Source organism: Carcharhinus amblyrhynchos, chromosome 1 (genome assembly GCF_965287045.1).
Source record: "Carcharhinus amblyrhynchos chromosome 1, sCarAmb.v2.hapA, whole genome shotgun sequence".
Lineage (NCBI taxonomy): Eukaryota > Metazoa > Chordata > Chondrichthyes > Carcharhiniformes > Carcharhinidae > Carcharhinus > Carcharhinus amblyrhynchos.
Window position 1 is genome coordinate 176,807,331 of NC_137324.1, and position 14,453 is coordinate 176,821,783.

At 44.5% G+C, this 14,453-nt stretch overlaps 1 protein-coding gene across 1 annotated transcript in view; it reads right to left on the reverse strand.

The window, feature by feature from the left end:
* The window catches only part of stpg2 (sperm-tail PG-rich repeat containing 2), a 327,666-nt gene that overhangs the window by 281,933 nt on the left and 31,280 nt on the right, over nucleotides 1–14,453 (reverse strand). The window contains exon 5 of the mRNA XM_080200232.1: nucleotides 2,580–2,695. Within this exon, the coding sequence (XP_080056358.1) occupies nucleotides 2,580–2,695 (116 nt within the window). The remainder of the gene's footprint in view (nucleotides 1–2,579; nucleotides 2,696–14,453) is intronic.

Consider the following 14,453-nt stretch of genomic DNA (forward strand, 5'->3'; position numbering starts at 1 on the left):
TCTCTGTTCATCCATGGTTACTGGTTGGGGAACACACGGATTTGCTTCTTTGGCACACAGTCTCCTACACACTTACTAATGAAGTCAGTTAGTGTAGTGGCGTACTCGTTCAGGGTGGTCATAGAGTTTTTAAACATCGACTAGTCCACTGACTCTAAGCAGTCTCATTGGAGGTCTTTTATAATAAGGGACAGGAGACTCAGAGGGGATTTTAGTAAAAATAAGTACTTTTAGAGGACTCTGGGAAGGTGGATGAGGCAGCAAACCTTATAACGTTCATCAGCACTTGAAACATTGTAACTTCAAGGATTTGGAATAAATGCAGGAAAATGGGATGAGTGTGACTTTAGTTGTAATTATTGTTGGTGTAGACTCGATGGGCCGAAGGGCCTTTTCCATGCCGTATGACTCTATGGCCGGAAGTTTACCACCCCACTCACTCTGGGAATTGGAGCAGGCAAGGGGTGGAGCATGGAAAGGTCCGTTGACCTCCAGCGGGAATTTATGGTTTTGGGATGAGCGGGAATATAAAATCCCGCCCTATGACTCTAAATGATGATTTATTTTGTTAGGGGATAGGGGGTGGATTTTTGTATCACTGGCCACACACTCGATGTTCATGGTTTGAGGCTATTTCACTCCGTGAGATCTTGGTTCTCCAACTGAGAGACCTCAGTTTAACATTTGAGAGACAGTGCCTTTGACAGTGTAGCATTCCTCAGTACTGACACGGGCAGCATCAGCCTACAAATATCTCCAACATTCTATGTCTTTTACTTTTGACAAAGGATCACCTGGACTCAAAATGTCTGCTCTTTTCTCTCCTTACGGATACTGTCAGACCTGCTGAGATTTTCCAGCATTTTCTCTTTTGGTTTCAGAGTCAGCCTAGATAAGATTTGGTTTGGTTTGGTTTAAATCCACAACCTTTTGATGTACAGGCTTGGGTGCTGCCTACTCAGCAGCAGCTGACAAAGAGACTAAGAGACAACTGTGAAGCAGAATCTTATTAGACAAGAAACAGCAGCATGGTGGCACAGTGGTCAATACTGCTACCTCACAGTGCCAGGCACCTGGGTGCGATTCCCAACTTGGGTCACTGTCTGTGTGGAGTCTGCACATTCTCCCCATGTCTGTGTGGGATTCCTCCAGGCGCTCTGGTTTCCTCCCACAGTCTGAAAGATGTGCTGTTTAAGTACATTGGCCACGCTAAGTTCTCCCTCAGTGAGCCCAACCAGGTGCCGGAGTGTGACGACTAGGGAATTTTCATGATAACTTCATTGTCGTATTAATGTAGGCCTACTTGTGACACTAATAAATAAACTTTAAATGTTAACTCTGTTTCTCCCTCCACAGACGGCGCCAAGCCTGCTGATTTATTTTTTTTTCCCCAGAGTTTTGTGTTTTATTTGAAATTAAAAGTATTCCCACAGGTATTGGGGGGGAAGGGGGCTTTAGAAATGGAGTTTATATACTGTGCCCATTACTTATAATGGGCATAACTGTGTGATAGGCAATGGTATCAGAGTGTTCGAGTACACTACGAGAATGTCGTGCATGACAAAAGATGCACCATTTAATTATTTAAACTCAGCATCAGTGCCAAATGCAAACTGCAACCCCAAATCTCGCAGAGAGGTTTAGGAGGCTAAAGTAGTTACGAGGAACATTAATGAGGAGTTATTTACTAATCCTTATTCCTGCACACTGCACGTTAATGAGGTGTAAACCACTGAGCAAGCACAGCTGGTTCTGCCCAGAATGACGGAGTATATTTTAGCTGCTGGAACAAAGAAACGATGTTGTAACCAGCAACTTTGACATCAGCCCAAATGGATTATGAATACCACAGCAGGGCTTTCTGGTCAGAGGAGGGAACTGTCCCTTTTAACCTAGGATGTTTTAAGTGCAGGGGGACCTGTAGTGTGTTGCAATCAATTTAACTGGGCTAGAATTCCACTGCAATTTGGGGCAGCACGGGGGCGCAGTGGTCAACATTGCTGCCTCACAGCACCAGGGACCTGGGTTCGATTCCTGGCTTGGGTCACTGTCTGTGTGGAGTCTTGATGTGGAGTTGCCAGCGTTGGACTGGGGTAGGCACAGTAAGAAATCTCACAACACCAGGTTAAAGTCCAACAGGTTTATTCGGTGGTACGAGCTTTCAGGGCACTGTCTCTTCATCATCACTCACCTGATGAAGGAGCGGTGCTCCGAAAGCTCGTGCTACCAAATAAACCTGTTGAACTTAACCTGGTGTTGTGAGACTACTTACTGTGCGGAGTCTGCATGTTCTCTGCGTGGGTTTCCTCCCACAGTCTGAAGGACGTGCTAGTTAGGGTGCATTGACCATGCTAAATTCTCCCTCAGTGTACCCGAACAGGCATCGGAGTGTGGCGACTAGGGGATTTTCACAGCAACTTCATTGCGGAGTTAATGTAAGCCTACTTGTGACACTAATGAATAAATAAATAAACAGCAATTTTCAGAAGAACTGATGATTGCCATAAATATCCTGCAAAGTGTGAGCCACCAACATGACAAACAACATTTGATAATTGTGTGAGTAAAATTCTACTGACTTCAGGAGATCGTATGTCCCTGGTCCAGGGCCTTCAGGAATTTTAAGCTCGGTACGTTTCGATGTCCGGTTACCAAAATGGATCCCTTTATATTGTCGAGTCGGGTATGGTTCATTCTGAAACAAAAATATTTCAACATTTTAACTTAGTTTTCCTATGCCAAGTTAACTCTCATCAATGCTAATGATAGATTAAGCATTTTGAAAAGTCTTTCACCAATTGCCATCACCATTTCCCAATGGGTTAACCAATCTAATACTGAAATGCCAATAAATGTACTTACTCCTGGAGTTTCAACATGTGACCAACATGCCCCACCATCCCATTGAGTTAACAACTTTCCTTCACCCCATCTATTTATAACAAATTCATTATTTACAGGAAAGTTTTATTTTGTAAAGATCATAACTTTTTTTAAAAAATGGCTTTTCCCGCAGCACAATGTTACACCAGGTCCTGTAAGGATATGACAAGCATTGGCCAAATGGCTAGGTAAATGGGGAGGGAGAAAGGAAGAGAGAAAGGGAAAGGGAGTGAGGAAGGAAGAGAGGAAGGGAAAGGGAGAGAGAAAAAGGGAGAGAGAGAAAAAGGTGGAGAGAAAAAGGTGGAGAGAAAAAGGTGGAGAGAAAAAGGTGGAGAGAAAAAGGTGGAGAGAAAAAGGTGGAGAGAAAAAGGTGGAGAGAAAAAGGTGGAGAGAAAAAGGTGGAGAGAAAAAGGTGGAGAGAAAGACAGAAAGAGAGAAAGACAGAAAGAGAGAAAGACAGAAAGAGAGAAAGAACAGAAAGAGAGAAAGAACAGAAAGAGAGAAAGAATGAAAGAAAAAGAAGTGAGTAAATAAATAAATAAATTTGGGGCTTAGGAAGATATTTGGTTGTGTTATGGGGCTGTGGAAGGCTACAGGAATAGGTTGGGGTGGGAATATACAGGGATTTGGGAACAAGGCTGGGAGTATTAAGATGTTCCCAGATTGAATGCCAATTTACGTCCAGCGAGCACAGGGTTAATGGGCAAATGGGATGGACAGCATGAATTAGAATATGGGATGCAGAGCTCAAGTTTAAGGAGGTGGCAGAATGCTGCTGAGCTATGAATGTTAAATTATGAAGACAGATTGCACATGGATCAGACTTGTACTCCCTAAATTATAATACGTTAAAGGGTGGCCCACTGAGGACGTTTAGGACAACTAACTGACCTGATGGCATAGACACAGAGAGAGGGAGGCATGTGGTGCAGTAGGCAATGGCCCTGCATCTGGGCCAGAAGCTCTGGGTTCCAGTCCCAATTCAGGAGTTGATGTCTATAGAATGTGTGTTCATAATGTCGATACTCCGCCCATAAATCAACCCAATACACCTGATTACACAGGAGGCACAAGTGGGAGAATTCCAGGTCAGCCATATTGCAGAAGGCTAAGCTGGAGTACTTTGCCAAGGATCATCACGGACCAATCCAATGGAAGTCCCTGGTCATCAACACCCTCTTAAAGACATAGGATGTGTAGGAGGGGAGAGAGAGAAATTGTCCCTCTGGTCAGGGATCCCGGAGAAAGGGGCACAACCTTAAAATTAGAAGCAGGTCACTCAAGTTTGATGTTAGGAAGAAGTTCTTCACACAAAGTGGAATGAAAATCTGGTAATTTCTTCCCCAAAATACTGTTGGTTCTGGAAAATAAAATCAGCATTGAGCTTTTGGCCAAATGAGGGTGTTACTGAGACAAATGAGATTGTACAAGAGATCAGCTGGGATTTAATTGAATAACAGGTCAGGTGCAAGAGTCTTAATGGCCTCTAATCCTGTTCTTATAACCCTCAATGAAATTCTTGGTTTTATATGAAGAAACCTTAAATAGACAAGCAAGAGAGTAGTGCTGACATCCTAACAGTTGAAGAAGTCCGAAATAGAGTCACACGGACTCAAAGCAATAACTCTATTTTATCTTTCCACAGCACCAGGGACCTGGGTTCAATTCCTGGCTTGGGATGCTGTCTGTGTGGAGTTTACACATTCTCCCCATGTCTATGTGGTTTGCTCTGGCTTCCTCCCACAGTCCAAAAGACGTGCTGGTTAGGGTGCATTGGCCACGCTAAATTCTCCCTCAGTGTACCCGAACAGGCGCTGGACTGTGGCGACTGGGGGAACTTTCACAGTAACTTCATTGCAGTGTCAATGTAGGCTTACTTGTGACTAATAAATGCATTTTAGATGCTGAGTTTTCTGCTTTTGACTCAAGTAGTTGGTGTTGCAATATTCTGCACTATCCTGGACATCTGACAGGAAGAATATTTGGAACCTTGACAGGGGCACGGAAAATATTTATGAAAATGATTCCATAAATGGGGGGTTGTAATTATAATCAAAGGCTGAGAAAGATTATTTTATTCACTCTGATAGCCACAAATCAGCCATCGTTTCTTCGAATGGTTGCAGATTAAGCTTGGGAGACTCAAAGGTCTCTTCCTCTTTTGATCTACCCAAACATATTTTGTGGAACTGCTTGCCATTGAGGGCACAGAAACCCCTGCTGGCAAGGTGGTAGAGTGGTTAGCACTGGTGCCACGCAGCACCAGGGTTCAATTCTGGTCTCAGGTGACTGTGTGGAGTTTGCACATTCTCCCCGCGTCTGCGAGGGTTTCCTCCCACATTCCAAAGGTGCGCAGGCTGGATGGATCGGTCGTGACAAATTGCCCCTTAGTGTCAGGGAGATTAGCAGGGTAAATACGTGGGGTAGTGGGAATAGGGGCTGGCTGGGATTGTGGTCAGTGCAGGACCAAAGGGTCTCCTTCTGCACTGCAGAATTCTATGATGAGACTACAAAACCAGGGTGACTTTTGCATCTCCAAATAGATAACTCATTGAAAACACACAGCGAGAGTCTTAACAAATCTCTAGTGGATTCCAGAAGTCAAAGAATTTTTTTTTTTGGCTTCTTGATTCGAGGATCATTTATTTATGCCCACCATTCTTTCAAGAATCATTATTGGATCTAATTTCAAACAGAGGCATATTTGTAAGCTTGCTCCTTAGATAACACAATATTAATAAGAAATATATCTTCAGGACCCACTGTCTGCAACTTAGAGTATTGATTAGTGCACTGGAAACTGAAAGGCATTGAATTATAAATAATGCAGATTGGCCTCTGCTTCAGAGACCTTTTTGACACTCAGGTAAGAATTCCCCATTTATCACTGAGTTAAATGCCTGTTAGGAAAACAAACATCGCATGAAATAATTAATGTTGGCCTCATAATCTTAAATCACCAAATTCTTCCTTGCCTCAAAGTGCCATGCCAAGGTCACCCTGGACCATAATTACTCATTTAGCTGATAAAATATGATTTAATTGGAGCAAATTCATCTAGGTCCTGCCTCCCAACTCTGGCGCAAGCTGCAATATTAATTTGTGGAAGAATTACTGATCTTAGCTCAGCCTGACAGCCAAATGGATGGGGAAGGTTCTTTGGAACTTATTTTAAAATGATTTCGCACGTAAGTGCAGAGCGGAATACTGAGTTAAAGTACCCTCGTGCTTTGATTCCCCTGTTAATGGGCTGTTTCCCCCTCATTATTTCCCCGCAGGTGGCTAGAGTGAAAATATTTCAGGGCCCTTCGCCGTTCCGGGGGGAAAGGGACGTCGACAATAAAGCTGACTTCTAGTATAGCTCTGAAGTCGCCTCTCTGAAGGCAGTCTGCTAACTTGAACGTAATTATGTACTTGCATGATGAGCAAAATTGAAAGTGCAAGAGAAACTAACTCCAGCGTTGGGCTCTGAAAGGAGAGGCTGATGGTAAATATACGGGCAATGGATTCGCAAATCTACCTAGCCATTGTAGTCCAGCATAGGAAATTATCACATCTATAACCTCGCAGTCACTTTTGGTGTCATTTTCTGTATGAATTATTAAGAGTAGTATGATGGCTTAAACTTAAGGTCAGGCCAAGGTTGTATTCCATAAACATTTAATGTTGCTTCACATTCTTCTTTTGCGGAATGAATAATTTAATATTTCAGTTGAAATTTGATAGTCACCAAGTTCTCACTATGCTTCGAAAAAATCAATACCCATTTCACACAAATGGTACCAAGGAGCGAGGGGGTCTTCAGTTACATGGAGAGACTGGAAGAAAGGGCCTTGTTCTTCTCGGAGCAGAGAAGGTTAAGGGGAGATTCAATCGAGGAGCTCAAAATCACAGGTTTTGAAAGGGTAAAGGGTGGCATAGTGGTTTGCGCTGCTTCTTCACAGCAGCAGGGACCCAGGTTCCATTCCCGGCTTGGGTCACTGTCTGCGTGGAGTCTGCACATTCTCCCCGTGTCTGCGTAGGTTTCCTCCAGGTGCTCCGGTTTCCTCCCACAGTCTGAAAGACATGCTGGTTTGGGTGCATTGACCCGACTGTGGCAACTTGGGGAACTTCACAGTAACTTCATTGCTGTGTTAATGTAAACCTTATTGTGAAGAATAAATAACTTTTCTTTTCTACTTTAGTGAAAACAGTTTCTACTGACAGAAAGGTCAGTAACAAAAACTGAAGTTTTTTTTCTGCAATGAGTTGTTGCTATTTGGAATAATTAACTGGGAGAGAACTGGAGCAGTTTCTCCCTGTCTATTCTATCCAGCTCCCCTCGTGACTTTGAGCATCTCCTCTTTACCACCACCATCTCTCCAAGGAGAACAGTCTCAACCTCTCCAATCTATCTCATAACTGAAGTTTCTCATCCCTGGAACCATTCTTGTAAATCCCTTCTGCATTCTCTCCAAAGTGTTCATATCCTCCCGATAGTGTAGCACCCAGAACTGAACACAATATTCCAGCTGAGGTCTAACTAGTGTCTTGTATAAGTTCAGCATAAACTCCTTGCTCTTGTACTCTATGCCTCTATTAATAAAGCTCAGAATACTATCTGCTTTATTAACTGCTCTCCCCATCTGTCCTGCCAGTTCAATGATCTATGCATAAATACACCCATTCTCTGCTCCTGCACCCACTTAAGAATTGTACCATTTGTTTTATATTGTCTGTCAATGTTTTTCCTACCAAAATGCATCATCTCGTACTCCTCTACATTCCATTCTCTGCCACCTGTCTGCCCACGCCACCTATTGTCTACATCCTTTTGAAGTTCAACAATGTCATCCTCACAGTTGGCAATACTTCCAAGTTTTGTATTATTTGCAAACTTTGAAATTATTCCCAGCACATCAGAATCTATCCTAGATCATTAATATAGATCATGAAAAGCAAGGATCCTAACACCACCTCCTGGGGAACTCCACTACAAACCTTCCCCTAGTCTGAAAAATATCCACTGACTCTCTGTTTCCAATTAAGTCAATTTTGCATCCACATTGCTAGTGTCCCTTTGATTCCATGAGCTGTAACTTTTTTCACGAGTTTGTTGTGTGGCACTGTACCTTTTGAAAATCCAAATGCATCACATTATTCTCATTGATTCTTTCTGTTACCTCCTCAAAAAACTCCAGCAATTTAGTTAAACAGGATTTCCCCTTTAGAAATCCATGCTGGTTCTTCCTAATCAAAGAGCATTTTTCCACGTGACAATTAATTCCATACCGAACAATTGTTCCGGGAGGATTTCCCGACAGGACGATGTTAAACAGACTGCTCTGTAATTGCTGGGGCTTATCCTTACAAGCTTTATTGAACAACGGTGTAATGATTGCAATTCTTCAGTCCTGTGCACCTCCCCTGGGTCTAAATATGTTTGGAAGATTGTGGCCAGCGCCCCTGTAATTACCATGCTCACTTCCTTCAATACCCTTGGATGCATCTTACCTGGTCCTGGTTCCCTGTCAACTACCAAATAAATCAGTTGGACTTAAACCTGGTGTTGTCAGACTTCTTACTGTGTTTACCCCAGTCCAACGCCGGCATCTCCACATCATAACTTTAAGTACCAACAGTCTATTCAACACCTCCTCCTTATCAATTTTGAACCGTTTCCAGTGACAGATTTCGCCCCCTCTGTCACCATGTCCTGGGCATCATCTATCCCCTTGGTAAAGACAGATGCAAACGTGGATTTAATACCTCAGCCATGCCCCCGGCTTCCTGATGTAAATTCCCTTTTAGCTCCCTAATTGGCCCTATTCTTCATTTTACCACTCACGTGGGCGGCACAGTGGTTAGCACCGCTGTCTCACAGTGCCAGGAACCCGGTTCGATTCCCAGGTTGGGCCGCTGACTGTGTGGAGTCTGCACGTTCTCCCCATGTCTGCATGGGTTTCCTCCGGGTGCTCCGATTTCCTCCCACAGTCTGAAAGATGTGCTGGTTAAGTGGATTGACCCAAACAGGTGTGGCAGCTTGGGGAATTTCACAGTAACTTCATTGCAGTGTTAATGTAAGCCTTACTTGTGACTAATAAATAAACTTTACTTTTAAAGTTTACTTCAAACTTTTACTATTTGTGTGTCTATAAAAGACTTTGGGATTCCCCTTTCTGTTGGCTGCCAGTCTTTTCTCATGATCCCTCTTTGCTTTTCCAATGTGCTATTTAACCTGCCCTCTCAACCTTCTGTATTCCTTTTGTTTCTCAACTTTATTTTCTACCTGATATCTGTCATAAGAGCATAGAACATAGAACATTACAGCGCAGAACAGGCCCTTCGGCCCACGATGTTGCGCCGACCAATTAAAAAGCAATGACCCTCTAACCTAAACCAATCCCTTTCCATCCATAAACCTATCCACGGATCTCTTAAACGCCCCCAAACTAGGCGCATTTACAACTGCAGCAGGCAGGGCATTCCAATCCCTCACCACCCTCTGGGTAAAGAACCTACCTCTGACATCCGTCCTATAACTACCACCCCTTAATTTAAAGCTATGCCCCCTCGTGCTAGCTTTCTCCATCTGAGGAAAAAGGCTATCACTGTCCACCCTATCTAAACCTCTAATCATCTTATAAGCACACATATTCTTCCTTATTTTGATTTCTATCTCCTTATTTCAGCCAGGGTGCTCTGGATTTCTTTGCCCTGCTTTTCCTTTTTGAGGGAATATACCTTGACTGTGCTCAAACCATTTCTTGTTTTCAGATAATCCACAGTTCAACTTCAGTCTTTCCCATCGCCCTTTCCTTTCAGTATAACTGGCCCCTCTCTGTTCTTGCCCCATCTAAGTTCTTCTCTCCCCTGTTAATTACTCTTACTCCGGAGTGCCCATTGTCCTTTCCAACCATCACCCTAAACCTTATGATACAATGATCACTATTTCCTGGATGTTACACTACTGACACTTAGGGAGGAATTCTGGAACAAGTTACAAAGTGGGCAGGAAATCTTGGTGTCATTTCCACTGGTTTGGGCAGCACAATCCTAATTGCGATCTTCCTACTCACTGTCATTTTTCTCGCAGGGGCACGTTTTGCAACGTCTTTGAAAGGAGTAGGGCCAAAAGTCAGCAGCAAGCCCGGCTCCTCTGAGATCCAGGCACTCTTTTCTTCAGGGTGGCTGTGTCAGGTTGGCAAAGGCAGGGTACCAGGAGTCAGGGCACTACCCAGCCATATCCCTGCCACTACCCAGCCATATCTCTGGCCTCCGAGCCCCCCAACCCTCCCCCCTGCCCCCAGAGTGGTCATCACGTCTGGTCTCCATTTTTGGAGACCCTGTAGTGGTTCCTGGACTATTTGATGCTTCTGGAAGATACAGCGTTGAACCAGTCTTGGATATTTAAATAGATGCTAATACGTGGTAATCAGGTTCACGCACTCGCTGGCAGTGAACCTGATGATGTCACCAGCCAGTGGTGGGGAAGATCTCAAACTGCGAATTCCCCATCATCACTCCCATGATGATCACCTTGTGAGAGTTCCCCACCATAGCGGGATTTGCGGCTGTGTCAGACAGGTCCAGAATACTGCCCCTGAATCTACTTGGGCCACCTCATTATCACGAACCAAGTCAGGCAGGGTCCTGAAGCTTCAAACTCCAAGATGTTCCTCATTAAGCCAGTCTGCTTAACTGGGATCAGACGTATAAATACTATGACGGCAAGAACAGGTAAGAGGTTGCGAGTCCTGAGGAGAGTAACTCACCTCCTCTCCCCAAAGTCTGTCCACCATCTACAAGGCACAAGTTAGGAGGGTGATGGAATACTCCCCACTTGCCTGGATGAGTGCAGCTCCAACAACACTCAAGAAACCCAATACAAAGCAAGATAATTCACAGAATCCCTGCAGTATAGAAGGTCATTCGGCCCATCAAGTCTGTACCAACCACAATCCCACTCGGGCCCTATTCCCGTAACTCCACACATTTATCCTGCTAATCCCCCAACACTAAGAGTCAATATAGCACGGTCAATCAACCTAACCCGCACATCTTGGACTGTGGGAGGAAACCGGAGCACCCAGAGGAAACCCACACAGACACGGGCAGAATGAGTAGGCTCCACACAGATAGTGACCAAGGCTAGAATCGAACCCAAGTCTCTGGCGCTGTGAGGCAGCAGCACTAACCACTGTGCTGCCCAAACGGGATAGATTGGCATCCCATTCACCTATTTACATGTTCACTCTATCCACCACCAAAGCGCATTCATAGTAAAGTGTAGCATCTACAAGATGCACTGCAGCAACTCATCCAGGTTCCTTTGACAGCACCTCCCAAACCCATGACCTCCACTATCTCGGACAAAGGCAGGAGACACATGGCAGACTCATCACCAGCTGCAACATCCTCTCCAAACCACACAGCATCCTGACTGTAGCTGGGTCAAGATCCTGGAACCTAGCACCCCCCCCCCATCACTAACTGCACTCAAGATGTACCTGCACCTCATGGAGTGTAATGGTTCAAGAAGACGGTTCGCCACCACCTTCTTGAGGGCCTTTGGCAATAAATGCTGGTCATGATGTGGAGATGCCGGCGTTGGACTGGAGTAAACACAGTAAGAAGTCTCACAACACCAGGTTAAAGTCCAACAGGTTTATTTGATAGCCACTCACCTGACGAAGGAACAGCGTTCTGAAAGTTTGTGGCGTTTACTATCAAATAAACCTGATGGACTTTAACCTGATGTTGTGAGACTTCTTAATAAATGCTGGCCCAGACACTGGTACAAATACTGCAGGAATTAAGAAGAAAACTTGGGCAGATTTGTATTCCTTCCTCCTGCCACAGTCACCTCTGTCACCTCCAGGAATATTTCCAGTCATGTACAAACAATTGGGTAAGTGGGGGTCGCTAAATTTGAACACTTTTGGATTGTGTATTGTCTTTTTAAGCAGATCACAGTCTGAAAGACCTCTCTGAGGTTCAAGAAAATAAACTCCATAGCTCAGGGCATCTGCATTTTAGGAAATCTGTTAAGAGTTTACAACATCTAAATGCGCGCGGCACGGTAGCACAGTGGTTAGCACTGCTGCCTCACAGTGCCAGGGACCTAGGTTCGATTCCTGTCTTGGGTTACTGTCTGTGTAGAATTTGCACGTTCTCCCCGTGTCTGCGTGGGTTTTCTCCAGGTGCGCTGGTTTCCTGCCACAGTCCAAAGATGTGCGGGTTAGGTGGGTTGGCCATGTTAAATTGACCCTCTGTGTCAGGGGAACAAGCTAGGGTAAATATGTGGGGTTACGAGGATAGGGTCTGGGTGGGACTGTTGTTGGTGCAGACTCGATGGGCCGAATGCACTGTAGGAATTTTAAATGCAACAGGGCTGCTCACTCACCATGAGACTGTTCGCAGTAACTGCGGATTTTGTGTATGGGTACGTGTTTTATTTACGTTAGCTCAAGTGCCAGAAAGGAGAGAGGAAAAAAAGCCTACTTCTGTGACACATATACATTTGAACAGTTCACTTTGAAGCACAACAGTGAAGGTTAGCAAACTCCCAAAACATATGTTTTCCTGAAGGCTACAAATGATGCCCATTAATAACAGACCTTCTAAGCCACCCCACTGCAAAGCAGGTCCCTTCCCAAGGGTGGGGGGAGTCCCTTCATAAATCATGTAACTTCATATCGTAGCTAACGCTTTCCTCAAGGTCATTTCACACACACACACACACACACACACACACACACACATGACATACACATGAACGGTTGAGGACTCTGGGTCTGTACTCGTTGGAATTTTAAAGGATGAGGGGAGGACCTTATTGAAACTTACAGGAAACTGCGAGGCCTGGGTAGAGTGGACGTGGAGAGGATGTTTCCAGTAGTCGGAAAAACTAGAACTAGAGGGCACAACTTCAGGCTAAAGGGATGATCCTTTAAAACAGAGATAAGGAGGAATTTCTTCAGCCAGAGAGTGGGGAATCTGTGGAACTCTTTGCTGCAGAAGGCTGTGGAGGGCCAGATCATTGAGTGTCTTTAAGACAGAGATAGATAGGTTCCTGATTAATAAGGGGATCAGGGATTATGGGGAAAAGGCAGAAGAATGGGGATGAGAAAAATATCAGCAATGATTGAATGGCAGAGCAGACTCGATGGGCCGAGTGGCCTAATTCTGCTCCAATGTCTTATGGGCTTCTGAAGCGTTTTGATAACATAAATAAAGAGAAATTATTTCTTTATGGTCTCTTAGTCTCTTACAGGTTTATACTCTGTGAACCGGCACTTAAATACAGACAGGGCAATCGAGCGGGTGCAGTGGGGGATTCCCATCGCAATGCCTGAATTTACAATAGGTACACACTTGGCAGCTCATACTTGGAGTGTGATTAAGTAAAACGGGTGTTACATCAGCAGTAATTAGTGCTGGCAAGGTTGAGAAAGGTGTTAAAAGGCAGCCCATTCTGCTCCCTGGCCATCTACCTCCCAACAAAAAAATTAAAACCCATCCAGTGTCCCACAATGTATCCTGATATTTATTCTGTCTAACTCAACCATTCCCTGCGGTAGCGAGTTCCACATCCTCACCACCCTCTGGATAAAGAAGATTCTTTGCATATTTCATCGAAGTAAGAAGTCTCATCAGGTGATTGAAAACTTGTGCTACCAAATAAACCTGTTGGACTTTAATCGGATGTTGTGAGACTTCTTACTGTGCCCACCCCAATCCAATGCCGGCATCTCCACATCATATTTCACCAAACCCCTCCATAACTTTAAGTTTGGGCAGCACAGTGGTTAGCTCTGCTGCCTCACAGTGCCAGGGACCCAGGTTCAATTCTGGTCTTGGGTCACTGTCTGTGCGGAGTCTGCGCATTCTCCCCGTGTCTGCATGGGTTTCCCCCGAGACCTCTAGTTTCCTCCCAACAGCCCAAAGATTGTGTAGATTTGGTGAACTGGCCATGCTAAATTGCTCCTTAGTGTCTAAAGATTTGCAGGTTAGGTGGATTAGCCATGGTCAATGTGCGGGGTTACGGGGATAGAGTGGAGGTGAGGGCCTGGATGGGATGCTCTTTCGGAGGATCAGTGCGGACTCGATGGGCCGGATGGCCCTCTTTCTGCACTGTAGGGAGCTACTTCTATCTGGTCAACTCAGCCTGGGAAGAGGGTTCCCAGCCTAGTTGCCTTTCCTGATTGTTCTGGTCTCCCTCTTATAACCCTTAGTATCCTTTCAGTAACATTGCAAAGTGAGCTAAGAGTAGTCTAAATTATATGGGATAAATGGCAGTGGGGTATAAAGGGATTGATGAAACTAAATGCCCTTTCCGATCTCAGTTATTCAATAAATATTCCACCAGAGATTCCAATCAGAGATTATCTCTCCGTGCCAAGTGTAGTGAATTATTGGAGCAACAGGCTCACATGTTTTGCAAGAAAATTAATGGTATTCATTCATTATATTATTATCTTCATTTATTCATTATAAATTAATTAATGCTAAACTTGGGAGTTAGAAAAACTAATATCACACCAGCCAGAGCTTTGTGCCGATGCAGAACCTGCCAACACAAGGGTGGT